The sequence below is a fragment of the Bos grunniens genome, chromosome 19 (assembly GCF_055505025.1).
Source record: "Bos grunniens cultivar Pamir isolate PY7600 chromosome 19, Bosgru_T2T1.0, whole genome shotgun sequence".
NCBI classification, from domain to species: domain Eukaryota; kingdom Metazoa; phylum Chordata; class Mammalia; order Artiodactyla; family Bovidae; genus Bos; species Bos grunniens.
This window is the reverse complement of record NC_141183.1, coordinates 32,671,311-32,697,414: the sequence shown is the minus strand read 5'-3', so window position 1 is coordinate 32,697,414 and position 26,104 is coordinate 32,671,311. Positions and strand designations below refer to the sequence as shown.

Sequence of the window (26,104 nt, the reverse complement as noted above, 5' to 3'; positions counted from 1 at the left end):
CTTCTGGTTGTCGTGATGGAGCGGAGTTGTGATGTGTTTGTGCTCTTCTGGTTGGTGTGTGTTGTGATGCCTATCCGTGTCAGAAGCCCCTGGGGTGACAGCTCTGAGGAACCTTTGGTGTCCAAGTGGGATGGTTTAGAAATGGTCGCTCTAGGTGAATCTAATCAGCCCTTCAGTGTTTCTGAGGACTCTGGATACCTAGTTTCTGAAAGCCTTTGTCTTCACTTGACTGACCCGACTGAATTGTGATGTAGGACTGTATCCCAGCTTGTATGTAATAGTTATTTGGAGAAGCGCCTGTCTTACCGCACCTCTCTCTTAAGTGAGAGAGGTTTGATAACACCTCTGCACATTTTCTGCCATTCTTTGTTGTCTCACAACCATGCCTCTGAAACTGTGTATCAGATTTCTCTCTTGTCTCACTGTATTGTCATGGCTCCCAAAGTGGTGATCTGTCATTTATGATCTTCAGGCCATTACGTACTTCAGTGCTGAGGTTAACAGTGTGCTCTTTACATGTGGGTGCTGTCATTAGTGAAGGGGAAGATGATACCACACTTGTCAAGACATATCAAGCTTGTCTTCAGAGCAGCTCGTCCCATGGTGAGGTAGCACGTGTTTTTGGAACTGATCTCACAAGTTGTCTGATGATGCACAGCAGAAATACGTAGAAGGAATTCAGTATCCTCAGTGAGAAGAAGGGCAGGTCCTGCTGTTAATTTGATCAAGATACATTTGAAAGTTCATTAAATAGATTATAAGGACTTGGATGGGCTTCCCAGGTGGCGCTAGTGGTAAAGAACCCACGTGGCTATGCGGGAGATGGAAGACGCCTGTTCATTTCCTAGGTGGGGAAGGACTTGGATGGTTTTGCAATTAAGAATTGGTATTCTTTCTTCCTGCCTTAGTAAAAGTGTGTGTTTTCATAATTTAAAACAAATGATTCAACACACACAATTTGTTATTCTTTGGCATTAAAGGCAGTTTTGCATTTGTGATCAGCATTACATTTACTTTTTTTGTTTTCCCTTTTTTAAAAATGGTTTGTTTTGGCTAATGTTGCCATCTTCTTTGACCTTATTAGTGACAGTATTGTGAGGTATCAGGGACATTTTTGTGTGTGATCTGTTTAATAGACTGTAGCAGCGAAGGCTGAGATTCTTGCTGCCTCTGTGGGGCAGAGAATCTTTGTTTTGAAATGAGGAAACTAAGAATGCCTAGGATTTCCTGCAGCTCAGAGGAAAAGGGCAGCCCACGGATGCTCTGCAGTGGTTTCTGGGGTTTCTGCCTTTGCATCTGAAGTGAATTCTAGACGTTGCTGCTGGGAAAGCAGCCTATTTCTTTGTAAGGAGCCAATGTTTGTAAGAATCCAGGGGGCCTTGGGGATCTGAATGTGATCCTTGCTCCCCTAGCCCCCACCTCACTAACTGAGGTTGATCTGAAGTCAGCCACTGAGTGGCAGGGGAGTCTCCTTTGTGTTTTATTCTTAGATACTAACCTTAGGAGGAGTGTTTGGCAGGGAAAGCGTCATGAACAAGGTTGCATGTCTGGCATAGCAGTGCTCGTGTTTGTGGAAAGTGGACACTTTGAAAATACGTTTATTACAATTACATTGATTAAGAAGTCCTTGTCCTCTTCATTGTTAGATTTTCAATGAAATGCTGTCAAACCATCACTCTGTCCCTCTTTAGTTTCTGTGGAGGAGTCTGCCCGAGATCCCGTGCCTCGTGCCGTGTGGGGCCTCAGTTCCCCGACCAGGCGCTGGACCTGCACACCCTGCAGTGGACGCGCAGAGTCGCGTCCGCTGGACCACCAGGGAAGTCGCGCCTTATCTAACTTTAAGGTTTTGATCAGTAAATGAAAATTTCTTGTAACTTGAGGCATTTATCAGCACATTGGATTTCTAAACATTCAAATTATAAGAGAATTTAGGTTGGCTTCACCTCTGCTTGCATTTCCAGCGTCCTCGTGAAGGGACAGCTTTATAAGGGGAGGGAAGTTTGTTCTCCCTGACATGCTCCACTTACTTATTTCAAATGGGAGAAATCTTTTCCATACACATTGCTTTGATGTTCATTTAGAAAAACTTTCCTGGTAGGGACTTTTATTACTAAGTATTCTGTCACATGACTCACTGATTATTTAAGTGTTCTCCAACGTGAATCACTTACTGAATTATGAACTAAAATCATTAATTGGAAGCTACTGCTGTTGTGGGAGATGTATGCTTATAGTTAATCCCCTCTTTGAGTCCTTTTGAATTAGTTTATTAATTGCTCACATATAACAAATGTTGCCGTGCGACCGTAAAGCTTCAGTATAACTGAGAGCTAGCTGCTCTTGGTCAGTCTCAAAGAATTGGGATATAATAGCAGTCGCTCCCTTTGCTCTGCCCATCACTTGGACGAGATGTTCAGAAAGCGTGCAGAGGTTCTGCTCCTGGACAAGTGTCCAGGAGCAGAATCTGTTTCATGTTTGAGCAGCAGGCTCTCCAGCAGCCACAGGTTCTCTTCTACGCTGGCAGTAGTGCTCAAGAATATTTTACAGATGAATAGGTTTTCCTCCCATGCTCACAATCTCAAATTATAGCTGTGCCAGGAGTTTTGTCTCCAGTTTGGTTAGTAATAATCTTGTGTATCAGTCAGATACTGGGGCTTCAGTTAGGCCTGCAGTTCAGTAGTAACATGTATCCTTTCTGCAACAGCAGCAGCGTTTTTAGAAATTGGTCCTCAAGAGCCAAATATTGATGATAACTACTAAGGTTTATTGTAAATTTAGAAAGCCATCTAACCAGTGTATGGAAAGAAAAAACAAACTAGCAAGGAGGGCATCTTTTAAAACAGTGTTTTGTAAGTGTGTGTATTAGTATGTTTACACTTGTAAATATAGAAAAGTAGAAAAAAATAGTGAAAGTGAAAAAAAAATCTTTAAATCTGTTAATAGTGACAATTCTTCAGTAGATCAAAATCTTTCCCAACCAGAGGGTCATTTGCTTTTTCTTTCCTATTTGTTTCTAACTATCGGAGAAGGCAATGGCACCCCACTCCAATACTCTTGCCTGGAAAATCCCATGGACGGAGGACCCTGGTGGGCCCCAGTCTGTGGGGTAGCTAAGAGTTGGACATGACTGAGCGATTTCACTTTCACTTTTCACTTTTATGCACTGGAGAAGGAAATGGCAACCCACTCCAGTGGTCTTGCCTGGAGAATCCCAGGGACGGTGGAGCCTGGTGGGCTGCCGTCTATGGGGTCGCACAGAGTCAGACACGACTGACGCGACTTAGCAGTAGCATTAGTTCTTTGTCCTTTAAATTTAGAAACATAGGATTGTTAAATGTTTTTTAAAAGAATTACTTTCCCAAATTAGTATTTCCACAGCTACACTTTTAAAGTAAAGTGTAAAGTGTTAGTTGCTCAGTTGTGTCCCTACTCTTTGCGACCCCATGGACTGTAGCCTGCCAGGCTCCTCCGTCTATGGCATTTTCCAGACAAGAATACTGGAGTGGTTGCTATTTCCTTCCCCAGGGGATCTTCCCAATCCAGGGATTGAACCCTGGTCTCCCGCATTGCAGGAGACCACCTGAGCTACCAGGAAAGTCACACTTTTAAAAGTTATATTTTTAAAACAGGAGTTAATATAATTTAAATGTTTATAAAAATTATCAGTGTTTTGAACAAATATAAATTACATTTCTGGACTAATTTGACTTTTCAAAAATATCTCTTTTGAGCAGACATTATGCCAGTGTTGATATAAAAGCAAGAATATTATTCTCCAAATTATGAAGATACACAAATGGAGGTGGGGGTGCGGAGTTGCTTAATTTTAAAAGTGTCAGTGTTACTTGTTTTTATGTTTCATTCTTTCTCTTTCTTTCTTATTTATCTGGGCAGGACATTCAGTGTAAGAGTTTAAAATCAGTATATACAAGATGAATTTTAATTTGTAAATTTTATTTGGTATGAGGTACTGTAGCTAGCAAGCAGGCTATAGATTTTAAGTTATAAAATAAAATTTGTTTGTATTTGGAATATATAGAGTTCTTCATTTAGTGTGGAAAAATGAAAATGAGAGACCGACTTCTTTTCCTTATATACCTGCTTATTGTCTTGTCATGTGAAATACATCTTGTATACTCTGTGCCTCTGGCTTCTCTTCTGTAAAATGCACTCAAGAATTGTAATTGACTGCCTTCATCCCTTTCGAGAGCGAGGACACGTGCCTTGAAGTCTTTGGAAGACTAACTGCCACCTTTTGTATTTTTGTATACTAACTTGCCTTGTAAGTATGTGCTGTGTATTGTTCACAGTGGCGTGGTGTGACATTGTAAACTTTTTTATGAGAACAGCAGCTGTTTGCATGCCTCCACGTGAACCTCTAACTTTGTTACTGTTTCACACTTTCTGAACCTGTTTCTTTGCTGTCAGTAGTGGGAACTGCCCTCTGAACATCTCCGTGTTCAGCACGGGTCCTGGGTGGGCAACGGGAGGCGGGGTCCTGGTCTTCTGTGGCTGTCTGCTGGTGTTGTGCAGAGACGGTACTGAGGGGGCGTGGGGATGGAGAGGGACTCGTCACCTGAGGGGCAGACAGACAGCCTTCTGCTTCCTCACTGCCAGGTTTGCTTCCACACGTTATGTGCCCTGCAGTCTGAGTCATGGGTTGGAGGGTCAGGTAGAACTTTGTTTCTAACATACAGAAAGTGTGGTCAAGGGGGAATGCCAGTATAGGGTTTGGGAGACTCTGGTTGTAGCCTGGTGGCTGGTTCTCCCTTTGACCTGTTCTGGGCTGTTTTCCACGTGTAAAGGAGGAGGCGGCTGGGCGTAAGGACACGGGGAGCGAAGGGGGCCGTTCTTGCACTGAAAGCCTCGCTTCCATACCGTTCTGAAATGGTGACTAACAGTATGTAGAGTCCTCAGAACTCCTGAGGATTGTTCCGTGTGAACTGGTTCAAGGCTGGCTCCTCAGGACGTCCTTTGTTTTTACATGTGGGGCTGGTTTTCACTGCCCCACAACTTGGTTGCATTCCTGCCACCGTGATCAGAGAGCACTTGTGGTTAAAAGCCTGGGTCCCTCAAAGCATCCCTAAGGGCCGTACTGTGCAGGTTTTTTTTTCTAAGTGCTATTGTGTTTTTCAGTGATAAATTGTTCTTATAAGGAAGATTATAATTTTTGTGTGTGGTTATTTAGTATTTGTGAAGTTTGCTTGGAAATTTTCAATCTTGCAGAAGTGGCTTTTCTCTAGTTTGTCGTTTTGTGTTTTTGTGATGTCTTTTGTCCGTCTTTTTCAGAGAATCCGGTCGACAGTGGATGAAAAAGAGCAGAAGCAGCTCCTCATGGATTTGGATGTAGTGATGCGGAGCAGTGACTGCCCATACATTGTTCAGTTCTATGGCGCGCTCTTCCGAGAGGTAGGAACAGGCCATGTGGGTCTTAGCTGACCAGTGGACAGCTACTTAGAATAAGTAAGAGAATGGCAGCATTTGATTCTCATCTTCAGTTAAATGCCTTACATTAGTAATATGTTGATTTCTCAACATTTTAGTATATCACTGTGGTAATTTACTCTTAATTTCTGCTGCTCGTGTTCCTTGGGTTGGGGGTGAATTTCATACTTCAGCTAGTTAGTTATTTTTTGACTGTCATTTGTGAATGCCATATTTCCTTCTTCATTTATAAATATTTTCTGTTTTTTAAGAACCTGGCACATCAACTGGCTTCTAAATATGTTACTGTTTTTAGATCTATCTCTTTTGTCCTTGAGCTCCCTCAGTACCCCCCAATCCCCTTTTTAAACCTTTATTCATTTCCATCATCACATGTATCTGCCTTTAGCACAAGCATTTATTTGTGTCCACCCACAATCCTGAGTAAAATCCGTCAGACAGGGAAATTAACAGCTATGGTAGAAATCCTTTCATTTTATTCCATTTTCTAGATTTTTATATAGAAACTAGAGCTTCAATTTCTTGGTTTCAGGATCATGTTTCTCTTTTGGCCTCTGCCTATTCTGTGTCCTGATGTAGGTTATCACTTCTGCCTCCAGCTCTCAGCATACTTACTGGCTTCTGGTCACCTTGCTACCTAAAGCAGGAAGTGAGTCAGGAAGTAGAGCTGGAGCTATCAGTGAATACATGTGGTGTCCTGGACAGTTGTCACACGCTTGTGATGTTCATTTAGAAGAATGGGACTTGAGCTGAACTCTTAAGCATTTTAAATACTCATTCTCATTTTGAAAATGTTAGGACGAGCCGGTACCGGCGGGTTTGTTATGAACTGGTGAGAAAAAAATGTGTCCCACCCCTTCTCCTTTTTGGGTCTGGGTCACACAGAATATAGTCTTGGTTTTGTTATTGTTATTGACTTAAAAAGTACTATGTTGTAAGACTGAACTGAATGTTACACTAAATAGAAGTATGTACTAATGGAAATATGAACTCTTACAATTAGAGAAGACCTTAGAGGTTCGACAGTTAATTCTTCGCTAGTCCTGAAGTTTTTATGCATTTTTCTGTACTCTTGATAGATGATGATAGTAACTGGTAGCATTCTCCTTCATGATACTGCCATCCCTTTGTTGAATCACTAAGTTAATCACTAAATAGTTCTTTCCAGACTTCCTTAGCTGCTTCTCCTACCCTTGTACTTTTGACCTGAGTGTTCATTTTTATGACCTGGTCTGTTGAATTTGTTCACTTTCTTCCCCATTTCACATAGTGTTACATCAGTCACATCGGCACACATAGTCCAGTATACAGACGCAGAGCTGCACCCTGCACTGAAGTGTTATACACTGGCATTCTGTTTGCAAGATGATGAATCTGGAACTTTGTTCATGTTGCACAGGTTATATAAGCGGCAGTGACATTGGCTGAATTTAGCCACCTCCTCCCTTTCTGACCCTACCTCTGTCATATCTTTTCCCTTTCCTTCCCCCCATCTCCCCACTGCCCCCAACACACACACACACACACACGTTTTCAGTGTAACTATGGAAGTAAAATTGACAGTTGGCTGCACTGTGGGATTATCACCATAGTCAGGATAGTGAATGCACCCGTCTCTCCTCAGCTTCCTTGTGGCCCATAAGTAATGCACACTCCTCTCTACTCCACTGTCCTCAGGCAACTGCAGGTCTGCTTTCTGCCATGTGAATTGATTTGCATTTTCTGCATTTTTGTGTAAATGGAACCATACAGCGTGTACCACTCTTTAGTTTGTTGTCTTTCACTCAGCATAATTGTTAATATTTTGCAGTTCAGTTTCTTTCAGAGAGTTCTATTCAGGTTATCTGTTTCTTCTTGAGTGATACTTGGTTGTTCGATTATATTTTCAGAAATCTGTGCCTTTTATCTAACCTGTCAAGTTAGTCGGTATAAAGTTATTCATAACAGCTCTATGCTATCATTGTTATACCTGGGGAATCTTTAGTGGTGTTACCTCCCTCTCTCTCTCACTCCTGATATGGTTTGTATCTAATTTATTTTTTCCTGATTAACCTGGCTAGACGTTTTGCCTCATTTATTAGATGTATTCCCAGCTGTTTTTTCCTTTCCAAATGAGCGGTGTCTTTTTAACCATTTCATTTTCTAGGTGCTTCCAGTTGGTATATAAAAATTATGTTATTGGTTTTGTCTGGATATTGTCTCTGAAACCCTTATCTTGATCTTAGTAGCTAAATTTCGCTAACCTCCACCTTCCTGTTCAGTAAATCCACATTCAGTAATTTTTATTTTTGTGTTTCAATTGTGTGGTCATCCTGTGTTTTGCTTGAACATGGAAGTAATGTTGCTGTCAGTGCCTTTTGAGGCAGCTCTGACTATTCCTCTTTTTTTTTTTTTTTTTTTTGTAAACGCAGCTCATTGCTGCTGTCCCCAGTTATGGCTCAAAGGAACTGCCAGGAGAAAAAACATTTCCATTAGTTATGTGCCCTAGAAACTACGAGGATTTCTCCCTCATTCCATGATCGCTCTTTGTCTTTTGGTTGCTTTTATGTTTTCCATCCTTTCCCCCTTTCCCCTCATTATCTTAACTCTTATTTTTAGCCCCTGCTGGGCACTTTACTTTGTGCTTTACATAAGTTAACTCATTTGATCTTCATTAGAGTCCACTGAGGATGGGGCTATCCCATTTCATAGATGTGGAGTTGATGGGGCCCAAGCTGATGCAAGTAGAAAGTGGGAGAGCCTGAATGAGTACATCAGGCCTTCACACTCTTAACAGTGATTTTCCCACTTTACTGTTACTGCAGTTAAGCTCCCTCCTCACTGTTTTTCTAAGTAGGTGGGTTAAATGTATTTTTTCTCTAATTAAGAAATTCTTGTAAATCTGTTGAAATGGTGTCTTTAGATAAAAATAAATTCGTGTGTGTGTGTTAGGTTAATAGTGTTAGTCTCTTGTGAAGGCTGAAGAGCACTGAAAGGAGAAAGAGATCTCAAGAGGAAGGTTTGGAATAACTGGAAGTGCAGGTTCCCTGTGTCAGATACGCTTTACAAGGTGTGGAGCTGCGTGACTGTGGTAGCAGACGGTTCTGTTTTAAGAGTGAGATTGTTCATCGCAGCAGTCATGACCGCGTGTGCACTCTCTGCATGTAAATGAGGTGTCCTGCACTGTAGGTGTTGTTAGGAGAGCGGAGTTAAGTCAACTGGATTCTGTTTACGGCTGTGTCACTGTTTAGCAGTGTCGTTCCGAACAAGCCGCTTTACTTCAGCAGGCGTTGATCTCTCAAATAATCCGGGCCAAGTGTTGGGGTGGGAGGTCTGTACGAGAAAATCTCTGAAGATACATCTGGATCCAAAAATTAGTAACCACACGCAGAATTTTGTAAAGGTAGTTTTTGCCATCATCCCAGTATCTCTTTGCATTCTCCAGGTGCGTTGTAGTCCTTGTTTACATGTGCACACAGCTGGCAGCGCTGTAAACATGGTGTTTGCTCACAGTCGTGTTTGCTCATGTACGCCTAGTGAGCTGTATGGCTTTCAAAATAATTGTATTTAATCCTTTTAATAATGTACCACTTTTTCTTGTGAGATCGTTCAGAGGTTTCTAGTTTGTTTTTGTTTCTTTTTTCCTTTTATAATTTATGAACTATTTAAGTTAGGTCTCTAGTCAGGGAGTGAGCCTATCAAAGAGTATAGGCACTTTAATTTCTCTTGTTTTATGGTCAAATTGCATTCAGGCTGGTTTAAAACACCCTATAGCGCTGCCAGTAGGTTTTGAATGGTTTGGTGTGGTTATAGCCAGCATTTGTTCATTTAAGGCGTATTTATTGAGCCCTTGTCCTGGTGGACTATGTGTTCCAATAGGAAAGATGAGTGAGAAACATAAGCAGAGAAGAATGGTATTTTATATTAGAAGATGGGGAGCACTCTACGAGTAGAGCAGGTAACGGGATGTGAGGAGGATGACTTGCCTGGGAATCAGGCATCTTCAGCCTTGGCCACTGAGAAGGTAGTGTTTGAGCGAGGACTTTAGGCATTGGGTTCGCTTTATGTATATTTTTTTCTTTCTTTTTTATGAATTTGAGAAGCTGACATAATATCTCAAGATTACTGTAATCTGTTTACTTTCTTAGTGAGAACAGTTTCCCACATATTTTCTATTTTTATATTTAATTTTGGCAAAGTTTGAAAATTTCATGAAAATCCAAAGGTTTTCTATGTAAGACTGTGCCTGTCCTTAAAATTAAGAGTGGAGAAAATTGGGCAACTAAATTTGTGTTTGAACATGAGAATATTCAGTCCAGGGCTTTAATAAGGAACAAAAATTACCACTCATTTAAAGTTAAAAAAAAATTCTTCTCCCTTTGTATTTCTGTTTTAAGTGAAGGAAAGGTGTGCTTAATGTTAAGCTGTGTAAGAGTGACTTGTGTCTGTTATTTTGTAGGGTGACTGTTGGATCTGCATGGAACTCATGTCTACCTCGTTTGATAAGTTTTACAAATATGTATATAGTGTATTAGATGATGTTATTCCAGAAGAAATTTTAGGCAAAATCACTTTAGCAGTAAGTACCTGGTTTTCAAATTGTTCGGGCTATATATACTTGCATAAAGATGCTGCTGGAGTTATGAATGTCCTTCACAGAATGTTATTGACCTTCCTGGAAAATCATTTGTAAAAGGAAAAGAGACAAAGTCTCTTCTGTGGGGTCATTAACAAAATAAGTCATGAGAACAATTTTCAAAGTACCGATCTACAGATACTTTTCATTGTTGAAAAGTACATATTGAAGTCGTACATTTCAATAGTAAATACTGCAGTGTTCTTGTCATTAAAATCGTAGTGAGCCATAATAGATTGTGCTGTAAATAAGGCTAGAAAAAAGCAATTTTCTGTTCCTCTTTCCCTTGTTACTTTAACTATTTTTAAATAGGTTATATTATTACAGTTCTCCTTAAATTAATTAGAATTGCAGCAGTTTCCCTGAAGTTCTTTAAGTGAAACTCTTAGCCCAAGTCTATTTTCTTTTGCTTTAAGATTTGGGCTGTTCTGTCTAAACTAAAATTGTTGACCAGCAATTTCAGTTACCAACATTACTACTAATTTGATAAAATAACTTTTACCATAGTTCAAAAAAAAGAAAAGAAGTACTGTTTTGCTTATGTATTTATAGTTTTGAAAGTGAATTCACGACCATTTTCTTTCTTGTTCTTGTAGCTAACAAAGGTCATTCACAATTTTTCCATAAAAAGTAAAACATTTTTAATAGGGTATAATTAATAAGATTTCTTAGAAACCCCTGAGAATCTGAATTAATGGTGACCTGGGTTAGTGGATGTGTAAACTAAACTTTATAGGAGACTGTAAGATAGGTTTTCTGGTTTCATGTAATCTCCTCTTTCTTCCCTGCCTCCTCCACATCCAGTATGGTCTGCTGTTAATTGTCAGTTTATATGTTTAATCACTAAAGGTTAATGTTGCAGTATATAGATAGCCTCTGAACTGTTTTTTAGTTGTAAGAAATGTGTGTGTATAATTGGGCTTTAAAAAGTCAGATTAAACCTAGTCATTATAATATTAAGATTCATAGATCCCATGTTAATATTTTAATTTATTTATCTGAATTAATGGTTAATTTAAATGTTTTATGAGCTAAATGTTAAGATATATACCCTTTCATATAATTTTATAAAAAGAAGCTGTCTAGTATAAACAACCTTATACTAGAAACTTGTTCATTATTCAGACAGGTATATGAAGTTTTATGTTGTTCAATTTAGTCATCTCTCCAATATACCAAACCAAGCTTTATTTTGGAGCTTGGTGCTATTCATAATTACTATAATAGAATAACAGTAGAATAATAATAGCTTATGGTTATTGAGTGTTTATTTGTGTCAGGCCAAGATCTCATGACATTTTATGTTCATAGCAACTCTCAGTGGTAAATAGTGTAACCCCCTTTTTGCAGATGACAGATCTAAAGCGTGAAGAGTTTAAGTACTTAATTTGCTGTGAAATTCATACATTTGTAAGTGTAAATGATTTAAGTCCAGGCAGCCAGACCCTAGAATGCAGCTGTTAAGCGCTCTATAACAGGATGATCTAGAAACTGGAAAACATAAAATGATTTTATCTTATATTACAATATATGTAGTATGTACTAATAAATCATTTATTACATATTTGCCTGTGTTTCTAGACCTGGTGATCATCTTTTATATTAAGCACAACATTCAAGATTACTTTGTGTTAAATCCCTCTTGCTAGTTAAAAGCCCCTTGAACAAGCCTGGCTGTGTGAAACATTTGAGCTTGTGTTTCGCTCTTCTAACCCTTGATGGCTTGATGGCAGTGGAGACTTGACCTTCCTAATGGTTGGCTAGTTTGCCACTTCTCTTTTAGTCTGAGACTGTAGAAATTTTAATTCAAGTCTGTTTCCTCTAATCCTTGAGAAATCTTTGATTTCTTGATCATGAGCAGTGATCAAACAGTAGGATAAATTCTGGCTCTGCAAACATAACTTTGCAGGTTCCATATCCAGTGAGGGTGAGTGAGTGTGAGAGTTTGGAAAAACGTGCTAAACAGGAACCATGACTATGGGATCCTTTTGAATTAAATATATTAATATCTATTCTTGAAAAGTTCGATGGTATGAGAAAGATTTTACAGCTTTTTAATGACTCATTTTAAAATTGGTAAGTTACCTGTTTTTTAGCTGTCAGAGAAGAGTATATAAAGAAAGCTAAGTTTTCACATCTAAAATCATAATTTAGCATCTTCAGTTAACATAGAACAGGGACAGGATATTGAAATACTCAGCTTAAAAGAAGCTGAGACCTACCTGAGCTGTAACTTTATGACCAACTGCTATGCTGTTTGGTTAGAAGGAAACTGATGGCTTGTCCTGTCTTTCTCTGTTTTTTCTCCCTAGACTGTGAAAGCACTAAACCACTTAAAAGAAAACTTGAAAATCATTCACAGAGGTGGGTATGACTGTAGCAGCCTTTTTACCAACTAGGGTCAGTTAGCTTTTTTGCTGTGATTAGAGTGCTTTTGATTACAAGTAATAGAAAAGCCCATTAACTGGCTTAAAGTTCAAAGAAACTCATTATCTGTCATAGTGAGTCCAAAGGCAGGGTGGCTCCAAGTGCAGTGGTTGGGCTGAAGCTCTCTCCGTTTGGCTCTGCTCTCCTTAATGTGTCGGCTCCATTCTCGGGAGTAACAGCTGAAGCAGGGCCTGTGTAACATCCGGACGTGTCGGCTCCTTGAAGAAGCAGCTTTCTCTCCTCATGTGGCTGTCTTAGGAGCAGAGAAATCTTCCTTATGTCTCTCTAGTATCTTCTCTTGTCTCATTCACCCGAGTTTCCTCATGCCCTCACCTAAATGAGTCCCTCGTGAGAAGCATTAGTCTACCCTGATAAGCTCAGGCCAGTCAGGACTCAGTGCTTGGAGGTATGGGTGGACCTACACTGGAGGCTGGAGATCCCAGTAAAGCCGAAGTCCCCAGAGTAAGGACGGCCTGGTTAGGAGCGGATGCTTGATAAGCAGTCAGCTGTGTCAGTGACAGTAAGCACTCTTCTCTGGAGTTTTTGGTAGATCACCTTCTGAGTTATAGACAGATACTTTTGTATTCTATATTTATTTTTATCCTTACTTTTTATTCATAGAGCCATGACAGTGACAATGAAATGGATTGAAAGATTGAGAAAGGTGCAGAGAATTAGTGAGTGAGGGGGAGAATTGGCCAACTAGCTGGTTTGCACCAACTGGCCGAATTAGTTGACGGTCAGTGAGGAGAAGGTGGTAACCTAGGGGCCATTGTGGCCAAATTGTGTAAAATCTGGTGAAACAAATGAAAAGGACTTAGCTTTCCCATGTGTGCAGAAAAGTGCACTCACTGTGTAATAGGTATTTTCCTTTCCACAACCCTGTTAGGAATTGTTGCTTATATTTTGTAGACAAGGGGATCATGGGTGCTAAGTGAGAGTTCAAAAGCTTACTCTAGGTAGAGTTGTGAATATCAGACCTAGGGCTCAAACCTTTGCTTTTCTGACCCCAGAGCTTGTGGTCTGATGAATGTACTGGGTTGGATACTCTTCTTAGTTAGATAAAGCTCTACTTAAACAAAATTGTGGGTTTAAAATTTGTGTACTTTGCATTTAGTTGTATCATCTTTGACATGTATTTTAAAGTAGCTTGGGCTTCCCTGGTAGCTCAGATGGTAAAGAATCCACCTGCAGTGCAGGAGACCTGGGTTTGATTCCTGGGTTGAGAAGATTGCCTGGAGAAGGGAACGGCAACCCACGCCAGTATTCTGGCCTGGAGAATTACATGGACTGTATAGTCCTTGGGCTCACAAAGAGTCGGACACGACTGTGCAACTTTCACTCACTCGCACTCATAAAGTAGCTTAGTATTGTGCATGTTATGACTGTTCAGTAATGAATCTGAAACAAGTAAATGAATATGTCTCTTGATGAGAACAAAGAAAACTTTATAGAATGCCTAAATTTAATATAAGGCATTTTTTAAATAATGCGTTTTTAGCATTCAGAAAATTTTATCATCTTCTTATCTATCTGAATTTTACGGACTTGATCACTTATGTTTCCTAACATTTTTCCAACATTTTTCCTTGGACTTCTTCAAAATATAGCTCATTTGATTAATTACTTGAACGTTGAATGACATCTGTGTCTTGCAGATATCAAACCTTCCAATATTCTTCTGGATAGAAGTGGAAATATTAAACTCTGTGACTTTGGCATCAGTGGACAGCTCGTGGACTCGATCGCTAAGACAAGAGATGCTGGCTGTAGGCCCTACATGGCAGTAAGTGCAAGTCCAAGCCTTCTTGCCTGACAGTCATTGCACAGAGAGCCTGTGCCCTTTGGTGCTGTACTTGCAAGGAATCCGCTTTAGTCACGCAGTTTCACTATACTAGAGTATTTGCCTCTTCCATGAAGACCAAACTCAGTTCTAACTTTGCTATGAAACTTGTCAAAATTTTCCCAGTGAACTCCTGCTTCATGGTCTTACTCTGTTCTTCTTGCCTGGCACTTAGCATATATGGTCTTTTCTGATTATTGTTTTTTCATTATATTCTAGTTAGTTCTCCAAAGGCCTCTTTGTGTTTCTAGACCAACCCTCCCCGCATGTTGTCTCGACTGTAGGAGGTGATACTGTAGTAGAAACATGGGTAATGTAAGTGGTGCTATTTCCAGTTAGAGGAGAATGGGAATACAGGTTCCTCCCAGAACTCAGTATATCTCATAGAGTCTTTAGGGGTGGAGGAAGCTCACTGACACTTACAAGGGTGAAGGCCTCAGGGGTTTCCCAACCTGGAGCATCACAGTACCTGCTGATACATAGGGAAGCTGCTTACACTGATAGGTTTATTTTATAACCAGCTAAAATACTCATAGCTTTTTTCTTAATAGGTTTCAGATGGTACTCAAGATACCATTCTGTAATAATTTTTGCCTTTGCTTTCTTCATATTTATTGATCTTTTTCATATCTATCCCTCTACCTACCTATAATCATATATATGTGTGTGTGTGTGTATATATATATATATATTTTTTTTACTTGTGTTTATTTTTCTCGCTTTGCCTAGAATTAGATCATTTTTGATTGACAGTGGTGATAGTTGGATTCATCTGTTGCTTGACTTGAAGGCAAATGTCTTTTTCTGGTTTACTAAGTATATGTGCGTATCTGTGAGTGAGAATGTGTGTGTGTATGAGAGAGAGATAAGAAAGAATCAGGAAGGGCTGTTAGATTTTATTAAACGCCTTTTTGGCATCATTCAGTATATGATGAAATGTTTCTGTGTAGCTGTTGACATGACACATCACAGTCACGTATATTTCCAGTGGTTGAACCATGCTGGCATTCCAGAGGTGATCCCTACATGGTTCATAGTTGATATGCTTAATATGTTTTTACATGTGCCATGTTAGTATTTATGATTGCTACACAAAAACGTTTGAGATTGGTTTATAGTATACATTGTAAAGATATTAGATGGGTTATGCTAGTTTTAAAAATCAAATTGGGAAAATTCTTTTCTCTTTATTCATACATTAAAGTATTGATCATCTAGTGATCAAAGACATAACTTTGACCTCCTTGAGCTCAGAAAATTTTCCCCAGAACTCAGAACCATTGTGCTAGTGTAGTTTTCTGTTCTTTGAGGCTGAACTCCATCTTGGCCAGGTGTCTTTGGGAAAGATAGCTAATTATATGAAAACTGAAGTTTTACTGTTTCCTTAGCATCACACATGTGTGGGTGCATGTGCATGTGTATACATACGCGTGCTTTGCTTTTCTTATTGTTTTAAGTGTCAGAGCTGTTTACTGAAGTGTTTTAAGTACCAAGTATGTGGTAGTTTAGAGTCTGTCCAGTCTCTGTAAATACTCCTCCCTTCGAAAGGTGGTGACTAAGTGCAGCGTTGAGTGTGGACTGAACTCAGTGGCTTACTTCTCATGAACTGCGTGTGGCAGCAGTGAACACATCCTTCTGAGGACAGGTCATAAAGAGGCAGGTGGCTTCTTTTCTGTTTTCTTTCTTGGATAGCTACTTGCGGGGAGCCCAGCTGCCATGTTGTAAAGACTTTCAACAAGCAGCATTACAGAGACACTCATGTGCTGAGGAGCAGGGACTCCCTGCGGTAACTGTGTGTAAGCTTAGTGATGCGTCTTCCAGCCCCGGGGAGGCCGACAGCCCAGGCTGACTGCTTGACTGAAGCCTCATGAGAGACCCTGAGTCAGAACCCCTATCACAAACACACGCTGATGCCTGACTCACAGAAACCTGAAATAATAAATGTCTGTTGGTTTCAACTATTAAGTTTTTAGGTGCTTTGTTACACGAATAGCTAACTAGTACAAAGTGATTCATGTTAATCTTCTTGCTTATTCCTTGCTTTTTTTAGCATGTACGTTCCTGCCTTTTGGCACATATTAAAATTCTTTTTTTTAGCATAATAAATGATCAGTTAAAAAAAGAAATATTGGAAAAGGTCTGTTCTGTGTTACTAATTACATTTGTTCAGCATTTTTTGCCTCTTTAAAAAAAATTGAGTTCAAAATTTGATAACATTGTGATTGTCAATTTCTCCTTATTCCTTGGTTTTTATTTTATGTACTTCAATACTGAGTAACTTGAGTTGTATATTTATTATAAATTATATGTTTTAGGTATAAAATTGTTTTATCTATTACTTTTTTGCTGTTTGGTTCGTGTTACAGACCCTATTCTCTAAGTTGATATTTTCGTATTGAGTTGTTGTTCAGTCACCAAGTCATGTCCTCCTCTTTGCGACCCCATGGGCTGCAGCACACCAGGCTTTTCTGTCCCTCATCATCTCCTGGAGTTTGCCCAGATGTGTTGGTTTTAAAAAGCTTTTTGTTTTTCAAACCCATACTTCCTACTTAGTTTTAGGATACAGGATCTTTAATTCGTTTCATGGATCTGAAGTGTCTTCTCCTCTCAAAGAACACTTTTCAAAATTTTAAAAATATTACACATACAAATAAAGAATGAACATGTATCAAGAATGTATTTAACTCATTCATGAGAAAACTGGACAGGCAATTTGGTGAAACTGGCTCAAAGAATGTTTGCATAATTCAGTATTTACAGTCACTAAAGAAAGAATATTGGAATGAAATGTCTAATGAAAATATAAAATTGCCAGTTATCTCCAGGTCAATGAAATAACTTTTGGGGGTTGTTGAACAGAAACATGTGCATCCCTACCTAACAAAATCTGCAGGTTATTTTGTAACTTAAGGGTCTTGGCCCTAATGAAACAAGTATACTTTCACTGATTACTTCATTTTATTTTATATAGTTCATATATATATGAACTATATGTATATTTTATATAGTTCATATATAGTTTATATATATATATATCATTGTCATTTTATTTTATATAGTTCAAAATATTTTAAAGCTTTTTCTTGAGACTTCTGTGATCTATGTGTTGTTATTTAGAAGTGTGTTGTTTAATCTCCAAATATTTGGGGATTTTTCAGGTTTTCTTTCTGTTAATTGATTTCTAATATAATCACTTTGTGGTCTGAGAACATGCCTTGCATGATTTGTGTTTTTTAACATAAAGTGTGTTTTATGTTTTAACATAAACTAACATAGTTTATGTTAGTGAATGTTCCATGTGAGTAGGAGAAGAATGTGTATTCTGCTGTTGTTGGATGGAGTATTTTCTTTCTTGATTGACTATCTGGGATTATTATGTAATATGTATGTTATCAGGTAAATACATATATTTACAACTAAAAGTAAAAGTGAAAAGCTTCCAGTGAATATTTATGCGACATAGTACTCTGTCCAAAACAGAATGCATAGGTTTCCAAACTAACTGTTGCCGACAGGCAGAGAACATTACACAGTGACTATTGTGCTTCCCTGGACATTTCTTTCAACAGCAGTTACTGTCAGTCTTAGTTAAGGCTCTATTGTCAGCTCTGTGCTACTGAAACCCTCTCTCTCTTTTATTCTCCATCCCTGACACTCTTTGTGGATAATGGTCCCTTATTTCAAGAAAATGTGAAGATGCTCCCTTCATAGAAATTACTAACAATGACTTTTGCTGGTTTTATGATAGGATCACATACTGTACTACTGGCAGTGCCTTAATTTGGGTAACAGTTAGACTAGTTGGACAAATATCTTTATTTGATAGAAATACAAATTTAACTTTATGGTGAAGAGTGAGTAGAGCAATTATAATAAATTTGGCTTGTATTTGCTTTTGTGTCTCAAATATATTGTAGTGTGTCCTTATTCACTGAAGCAAAGAGGGATAAGATCCAAAGACTTACTCTTTCCCACCCCCCACGCCCCACTTCTTTTTACCATTATTGACTACTAATCTGGCCCCACTGTAATTCTTTGTTTTTTCCTTTTCTTCCCCTTTCTCCCTTCGTCTGTTCTCAACTTCGGTTTTGTAAACCCTTGTGAACCCTTAGGGGGGAGAGGTAGCCTTGTCTCCCCTTTATGGAGGAAGCCCCTGAGTTGGGTCCTCCCTTGTTGTTTGTTTTCAGTGTAATGTTGACGTCCTCTTCCTCCCTGTGTGTCCCTGGGCATGGGTTCCTCGAGGACTGTGCTGGCCTTCTGGCTGCCTACTCAGCCCTGCTTCCCTTACCTGCGCCTGGGGTGTGTGCGTCGTGAATGACGTGGCTTCTCGTTGTGTTTCAGCCTGAAAGAATAGACCCAAGTGCGTCACGCCAAGGCTACGATGTCCGCTCTGATGTTTGGAGTCTGGGGATCACATTGGTAAGTTCACGTTGACTCTGCCTTGTTGTGCGGGTATGACGAGAAATTTAGAAATGAAAGAAAAGTTAACCAGTCTCCCACCACTCTTAAGAACACATCCTGTGTCTTCCAGTCTTTGATTTTTATATTGCTGTTTCTTCCTGTCCCCCACCCCTCACCCCATGGCTGCAATTGCAGAGACTATATTTTCTAATTGTTGAGAACAAGTTTTTACTTTAAAAATCAAGCTAGAGTTGATTGTTTCCCTCATGGCTCTGTGAAGCTCCTGGGGCTCTTTAATGCAGTCCCTCTGGATCTCTTGGCCACAGATACTCGGAGTCAGAACTACGCTCAGAGCAGGAGCAGGAGGCCGGCTCACCCGGCCTTAGAACAACCAAGAAAGAACTGTCTCACTTCTGGGCTATATTGAAATTTCGGTTCTATTTTAAAAATATATTTATTTGCTGATTTCCCTATACCAAGATTTGTTTTGAAGTCTCAGAATTATTTTCTTGTGCGTGCTGTTTTACCAGGGCTGAGGGGCATTTTTCTGACTTGAGACGGAGCAGCTTCTTCCACATTGGATGTTAATTTTCTATCACTCAGGGTGGGGGAGGTTACTATATCCTTTTTGGTAGGCAGCCCAGAACTTATCCTGCCATCTCCCCGCCATCTTCTTAAGACCCCAGAGCACCAAGACCACAGGTTCAGGGCAGGAGAGTCTTCCTGGAGCTTGTTAAGCAGTCTCCATTTGTTCACCAGCACTGTATGTACTAAGATCCTCTTGCTGAGGCCCACACACCCTGTGAGCTGTCCTTGGTGAGTCATGGCACCACACCTACTGAACTGTCTGTCTAGAGACGTGCAGGCTGACAGCTCAGCTCTGCGCAAGACTCCATCCGGCTTCCCTTGTGACCAAACATGGGGGACACCTCCAGGAGTCTTTTCTCAGCATGAAGCTGCTGACGAAAAGGATTCCTTCCCAGTTACTCAGAAGAAAACACGGAACTTGGGACTCTCTTAGGTCTGGTGACTGGAGCAAGACTTGTAGTTTCCAACTGAGACAGCTATTTGCATAGAAGGATGCAAACAGCTGTCCATTGCATAGAATAAGGATATTCAGTATTCAGAAAAATTCATCAGTGTCCAAGCCAGTTATGCTTAGAAAGCAAGTTTTTACTTTACCGTAAAGGTAAAATTTTTGTCTGTGAAAAGTTTTAACATAGGAATTTTTTTTTTTTTGGCAGTTTCCTTTAATACATCTGGCTAAACTTTGTTTAAAAGCAAGGCATTCAGTACTTATAATTGCTTTATAATTTACTTTTCATAGGCATTATTCTCATAATTGTGTAAAAAGGATGAGATGAAATTAACTTCTGAGATCTGAAGTCTTTCACCTTATAACATGCATCCTGCTCTTTCCTTCTCTTATTAAAACCTGTTCTCAGAAATGAATCGAATGCAGTTATTCCCATTGTTATGAATGGTTAGTGAGGTTTGCTTCTTCCCAAGCATTTGTATTTTCATCAACAAGAAACCACAGGTGAAGGAGTGGATTTCTGTGTGCCTGTGTGCGTGCCCGCCAGCCTGGTTCCCGAGGCCCTGTGTAGAGCGGACAGTGCCCAGCTAGGGGAGCATTTTTTGGGGAAGAAGGCTTTCCTCGGCGGCTCCCTTTTGGAGGGTGGCTTTATGTCTGCTTGATCGCCTTGCTTTCATGGTGGAAACTAGTACTTTTGACATTCAACTGGACCGACAGAATCAAATCTCAGCCGAGGAAGCTCTGTCTTAGATAGCGCACCCTCTCACGTGCTGTCTCTGATGAGCTTGGGGCCATCTCCGCATATCAGTCACCTGTCAGTGCACATAAAATGGGGTTCATTTAGGCCACGCTGCAGATTTAAACCTAGTTCTTAGGAAAAGCACACAATTTCTGGGTTTCCATTACCCTCCAAACAGAGTGGAAATGAGAACACAGTTCACAAATGTATATGACCTGGGGCAGGTGAGGACTTGCCATCCTGATTTCTAAATATCACTTCCACTTGCCTGTAGACATTCTGAAAGCTCGTACCTCAACCTCGCCTTGATTTGATTCAAGCCTTTTTCAGGAGTGTCAGGAGTTTTAGAATTGTAATGTGAAGTAACAAATAATGTCCAGCGTATTTTGTTTTTCCTCTGTGTTTTCTTTAGTACGAATTGGCCACTGGCCGCTTTCCTTATCCAAAGTGGAATAGTGTATTTGATCAACTAACACAAGTCGTGAAAGGGGATCCGCCACAGCTGAGTAACTCTGAGGAAAGGGAGTTCTCCCCAAGTTTCATCAACTTTGTCAACTTGTGGTGAGTATTTGACTTATGAATACTCAAAACCATGTGGTGAAAGGGCGGTGAGGTAATTACTTCCTCTTAGCAATGTTGGTACTTTTTACTGGGGAAGGAGGGCTTATTTGTATCCCTGTGTCCTCTGAGCTGGGACTCTGGTCACTGTGGCTACACGGAAGGTCCCAGCGAGCCTGGTGGGGCGTCACTCTTACTCTGCTACTCAGGCGCCAAGGAAGAGCAGATGTGGGTGGTGGAGCAGCTGCCGCCTCCAGATTTCGAGTACCTTGTACAAGAGATACAGCCTCCCTGAGACTCACCCTCTTACTCTGGTGTGGTTCTCACAGTGAACTTGTACCAGAATCCCGTGGACACTTTGACCAAGTTAAGATCCTACCAGGTCAGACTTTCAGGAGTGGGTCTCTGTGGTGACATAAACACATAACATAGTCGGGTCAGGCCCAGAGCTCGACTGGTAGAACCATACATTGGCTCAGGGAGATCTTATGCCAAGGAACGCATGAACCCCATGCCTGATGTTTCTCTGTGTTCATCTTTTAATGTGTGGGTGGGTGTGTGTGTGTGTATGGCACGTAAGGATAAATACATACTGATGTGGCAAGAGTACCGTTGTGCCTTGTACTATTTCAATCTATATTTTAAATAAAACCTGTTTTGTTATCATTTGAATGTTTTTGATAATTATTCTGTTTATCTGACTTGATTTAGAAGTAAGATACATTTGTGAGCAAAGAGCTAGAGTGTTTTGTATATTCTTCTTTTCATTCTTGAAAATGCTTTTCTTTTTCTCAGTTTTTTCTTTCTGGGAATGCTGCTTCTCTCTATTCTTTTTAGATCCTCTAAGACTTTAACATTTCGTGGTCCAGATTGCTGAAGTTTTTCTGTCTTTTATGTTTGGCAGCTTGGCTGCTTTGTGACTTTGTATCTGAAGGAAAAAAAAAAAACCTGACCTATTGTGATGCTTTTGCTTGTGAAAATAAAAATACTCGAGTAACTGTGTCTCCATTTTAATGCTGTTAATTTCTGTGTTATTTTAGCCTTACGAAGGATGAATCCAAAAGGCCAAAGTATAAAGAACTCCTGGTGAGTCTGAGCCTTTGGGCTGGGAGGTGTTTCCTCACACTTGACCTCTCCGGGACGCAGGCTCACTGAGCAAGCCGCTGGCCCTGCTGCTTGACCTTACTGAGCGTTTTTAAAGATGTTTAAAAACAAGGAGATTTGGAAGGACAAAAGTTGTGTCTGATTTTCCTACTAATTTACTAGCTGGATTCTGATGGGAAATTTTGGCTTCAGCACGTTATAAAAACTACCCCCAAGGAACTTTAACCTTCGCTTTCAGGAGCTATTTCCCAGCCTGTGTGTGCGACAAAGACGCGTCTGTAACCATTTTTGTGTTCATATTGCCTTGACTAAAAGCTCTCGTGCAAATTTACGTCCCATGGCCCGTTCCCGCTTCTTTGAAAGTTCTCACCCTTCTGTAGAACTGGGGCTTTTTAAGCAGTACCAGATCTGGCCTTGGCCCTGGGAATGAAGAAAGTACTGTGACCTAATAATGTGGGAGTATTTTAGGAAAAAACCCACTTGTCACTCTTAGCGTCTAGCTTTCCAAGGGTATTAGGTGAAACTCTGGTCCACCCCAGCACTGACTAAGCTTACTGAGTCCGTGTACTTAGCAAAGCTATGGAGAAAAACATCGCTGGGGTTGGAGGACGAAGAAGGGGGCTTGGGAGGCAGATACGCAGCCATGGCATTTGGAAAGTGCAGGCACAAGCACACAGGAGGAGGAGCTGCTGCTGAGCCTCTTTCAGAGTTGGGGGGAGGGTCAGAGGATCACAGCGGAGACTTTGCCGTAAGGTCCCTCTGCTGTTCACGGGGACGTCCTGCATCCAGGAGGAATGGCAGCTGGGGCTCATGCAGTGCTTCTGGGCTCTTGGAGGGCAGTAGAGGCTCCAGCTCTGATCTGTGCTGAAAAACACAGGGAGGGGCCCTGATATGCAGATAAGCTTCCAGACCCCACAGCCAGGAGTGTGGGGTATACCAGCACCATACCAACACAGCCACACCAACACCGTGTATGGTATCTCACTAACCTGTGTGTGGGGAGCCCAGCCTGGCTTGCCTCCCTGCAGGCCTTCACAGCTCCACCTGGCTGGATCCTGCAGAGCTGGATCTCTGCAGGAACAGTTCCTCCGAGCTCTGATGTGAATCTTGATCACATGTCTTTTCTTGTCTTCCATCCTCTTGCAGAAACACCCCTTTATTTTGATGTATGAGGAGCGCGCCGTCGAGGTCGCATGCTACGTGTGTAAAATCCTGGATCAAATGCCAGCCACCCCGAGCTCCCCCATGTATGTCGATTGATGTCGCTGCTACGTCAGACTCTAGACAAAGGGCTGAGAGGAAGCAAGACGTACAGAACCTTCACCCCTACCACAGTGTTTTTATTGCTCGCCAGACACCATGCACACCACGACTGGTGTTTGTTTCCATCCCGTCTGTATACTCCCGCCACCCCGAACGCGCATCCCCGTGCGACCCGAGCACCCGCGCAGCGTCAGTGCCGGTCAGAGACCTCGCCTGCTCTCCCGTGAACGTGGATGTCAGTACGATCAGCTTGCTGACTGTGATAAGACCACATTGTAAACTCATTTCTAGACTTGAAGCCTGGAGACGCAGCTGCTGGAAGGGTGTTTCGTCAGGCTTCCGAATGCTGGATGGATGCGGTGGTGGCCACGCTGTGTCTGAATGCAGGCTCTGGGCTGGAGCGCGAGGCAGGCACGGCCGGCGAGACACCTTGCCTTCCGGAGCTGGGAGACGGAGGAGGGGTAGACTTTCTTCACCAAGTGCAATAGGTTGACTGATTGGACCTTCTGTTGTTTGACAGTCACTGTCCACGCTTGGGGATCCATGTGCTCAGCCAAATTCCCTGTTTGAAATATCACGTTAAATTAGAGCACGTTTATCTTTACCAAAAACCATGCTGCGTTCAGAGAGGAGAACGTGAAAATGCCGAGACGGGACAGAACGTGTTCTTTTCTCCCCCGCCCACCCCCAGTCCTCTGCCCTCCATCGGGGAGACTCAGGAGTCTGCCACGCGTCAGAGAAGGTGCTGATTCTCAGAATTCGGTGTGCTGCCAATTGGATGTTCCACCTGCCACAAACCACCCGGGCTGAGAAGGGAAGAATACGGAGGGCAAAGTTTACAGATGTTTTTAATCCTAGAATCCTGTCTGGAACAACTCGTAGCAGCTATGTATTTCCCCTGGTCCCAAGCCTGATGCTCTGGCCACCATAACTCACTGACGGGGAGAAGTAGCTGGTAGCAATGTGCCTTGACTGATCAGATAAAGATGTCTTTCAGGCAGCGAAAGACCAGATCTCAGCTGTGTGACATGCCTGGTCCAGGTCTGCAGCTTCTGCGTCTCTTTCCCCACCTGTGTGGTCTGTTGCCCCTACGTGACTCTTGCTTGATCCAGTATCTCACCTTTTTCCCTATAACAGAAACCTTTATGATTACCAGGGATGTTCCTTACCAAGAATTTGTACAGCCCCCAGTGTATCCCATGATCTCAAGTTTAAAAGGCTGAGAAGGTGGGGCCCAGCTGATGTGGCAGGTGATGGAAGAACATCTCTTCTAGAGATAACACTTGACCAGAGGAGGATTTCTTTTACATGAGTTCCTCACCTACAAGATTCTAGCAGGTCACCACATTTCTTACGATTGGAATTCTACAAAAAACAACCCTAAAACCAAAAAACCCCCAAAGAGCCCCAGAATAGTTCTAGGAGGCCGTTGAAATTTGCATCTTCTGCTGTCCTTCCTCCCTTCCCCACGAGCCGGGTCTCCATGGTCTCCCTCCGGCCCCCCTGCCGCCCTGCGTAGGTGTGACGGTCAAGTCTGTCCAGCGGCGCCGTGAGCAGCTCACGCCCACTGGAGCGTAAAGCGGCAGAGGTCTGAGACGCGGCAGATGCCGTGATGGAACCAAACAGCGGTGGGTGTCGCTGTGTCTCCTCCCAGGTGACAGTCACGGACACTTCTCAACAACAAAGGGAGGATGGTGCTGTTTACAGTTACATCCTGTCAATTTCTGAATTCACCAGTGGTTTCTCGCTTTGGTCCACTCGCCTGATCTTCCTGTTTTCTCTGCCGTGGCATCGAAACCCCAGATTTCCCAGCCTCGGAGGGGAAGCCCTGCAGCGCCTGCCCCTGACCATGCCAAGCCATCGCCCCCCATCCCCACGGCTCCCGGGGACTCAGGAGGACTCCAGATCTCCGTGGTCACCCTTCTGTCTGGCTCCGCGTGGGGTCACTTTGCCATATGCAGATGGAGAGGAACACAGTGCTGACCGTCCAGGAGCTGATCTGACTGTTCTCTCATGTGGATGACCACATAAAAAAGGCAATTTTAGTGTATTAATCATAGATTATTATAAACTATAAACTCAAGGGCAAGGAGTTTATTACAGTGTATCTTTATGAAAACAAAAGGGTGTGCAGTGTTCACACACTGTAACAATAGTGTAAGAACTGTACATTGTGAGCTCTGGTTATTTCTCTCCTGTACCACAGAAGCATATTGTATAAAAACTGTCGGAAAGCTGATGTGAAGGGCTATTGCCTTATTTGTCTGTAAAAAGTGCAGCTCAGTCACATGACTGCTTCCTGGAGCTTGGGAATAGTTTATCCTGTATTCTTGTTTGAATTCTCCCTCTATTTAAGATGTATCCATGGAATCGAAGTGTCGATGTAATAGTTCTCTCCTCTTGCCTGCAGGTCAGTTGTAATAAATCTAGGATGTGATGATGACTTTGTAATTCGATTTTCTGAAGTCAGACCCTGAGAGGGGAAAATCAAGTAAATTCCATTAAATTATCTGTGCATTTCGCATTGGGAAAAATTCTCTTGTTCTGCAAGTGTTTATGGCTTCTTTCTCTTTTTCCCCGCTTCTCGTGGTTGCCTTCTCTCCGCTTATTCTTCTTGCAAGAAAGCTCTGCTTTCTGTTGGAGCAGGCGTGATGGGGTCTTTCCAGATTGATT

At 41.5% G+C, this 26,104-nt stretch overlaps 1 protein-coding gene across 11 annotated transcripts in view; it reads left to right on the top strand.

The window, feature by feature from the left end:
• Positions 1-25,874, top strand: part of MAP2K4 (mitogen-activated protein kinase kinase 4) — a 78,195-nt gene extending 52,321 nt beyond the window's left edge. For 6 of the 11 annotated variants that reach the window (XM_086358815.1, XM_086358818.1, XM_086358817.1 and 3 more), the window contains 7 exons: positions 5,290-5,409; positions 9,884-10,003; positions 12,373-12,424; positions 14,146-14,273; positions 18,672-18,749; positions 20,919-21,067; positions 21,274-21,730. In XM_086358815.1, coding sequence (XP_086214941.1) covers positions 5,290-5,409; positions 9,884-10,003; positions 12,373-12,424; positions 14,146-14,273; positions 18,672-18,749; positions 20,919-21,067; positions 21,274-21,478 — 852 coding nt within the window. In that variant the 3' untranslated portion in view covers positions 21,479-21,730. Of the gene's footprint in view, positions 1-5,289; positions 5,410-9,883; positions 10,004-12,372; positions 12,425-14,145; positions 14,274-18,671; positions 18,750-20,918; positions 21,068-21,273; positions 21,731-22,104; positions 22,151-23,314 lie in introns of those variants that run through there. The other 5 variants (XM_086358816.1, XM_086358821.1, XM_086358820.1 and 2 more) reach the window with 1 other exon arrangement.
• The last annotated feature ends 230 nt before the right edge of the window (positions 25,875-26,104 follow it).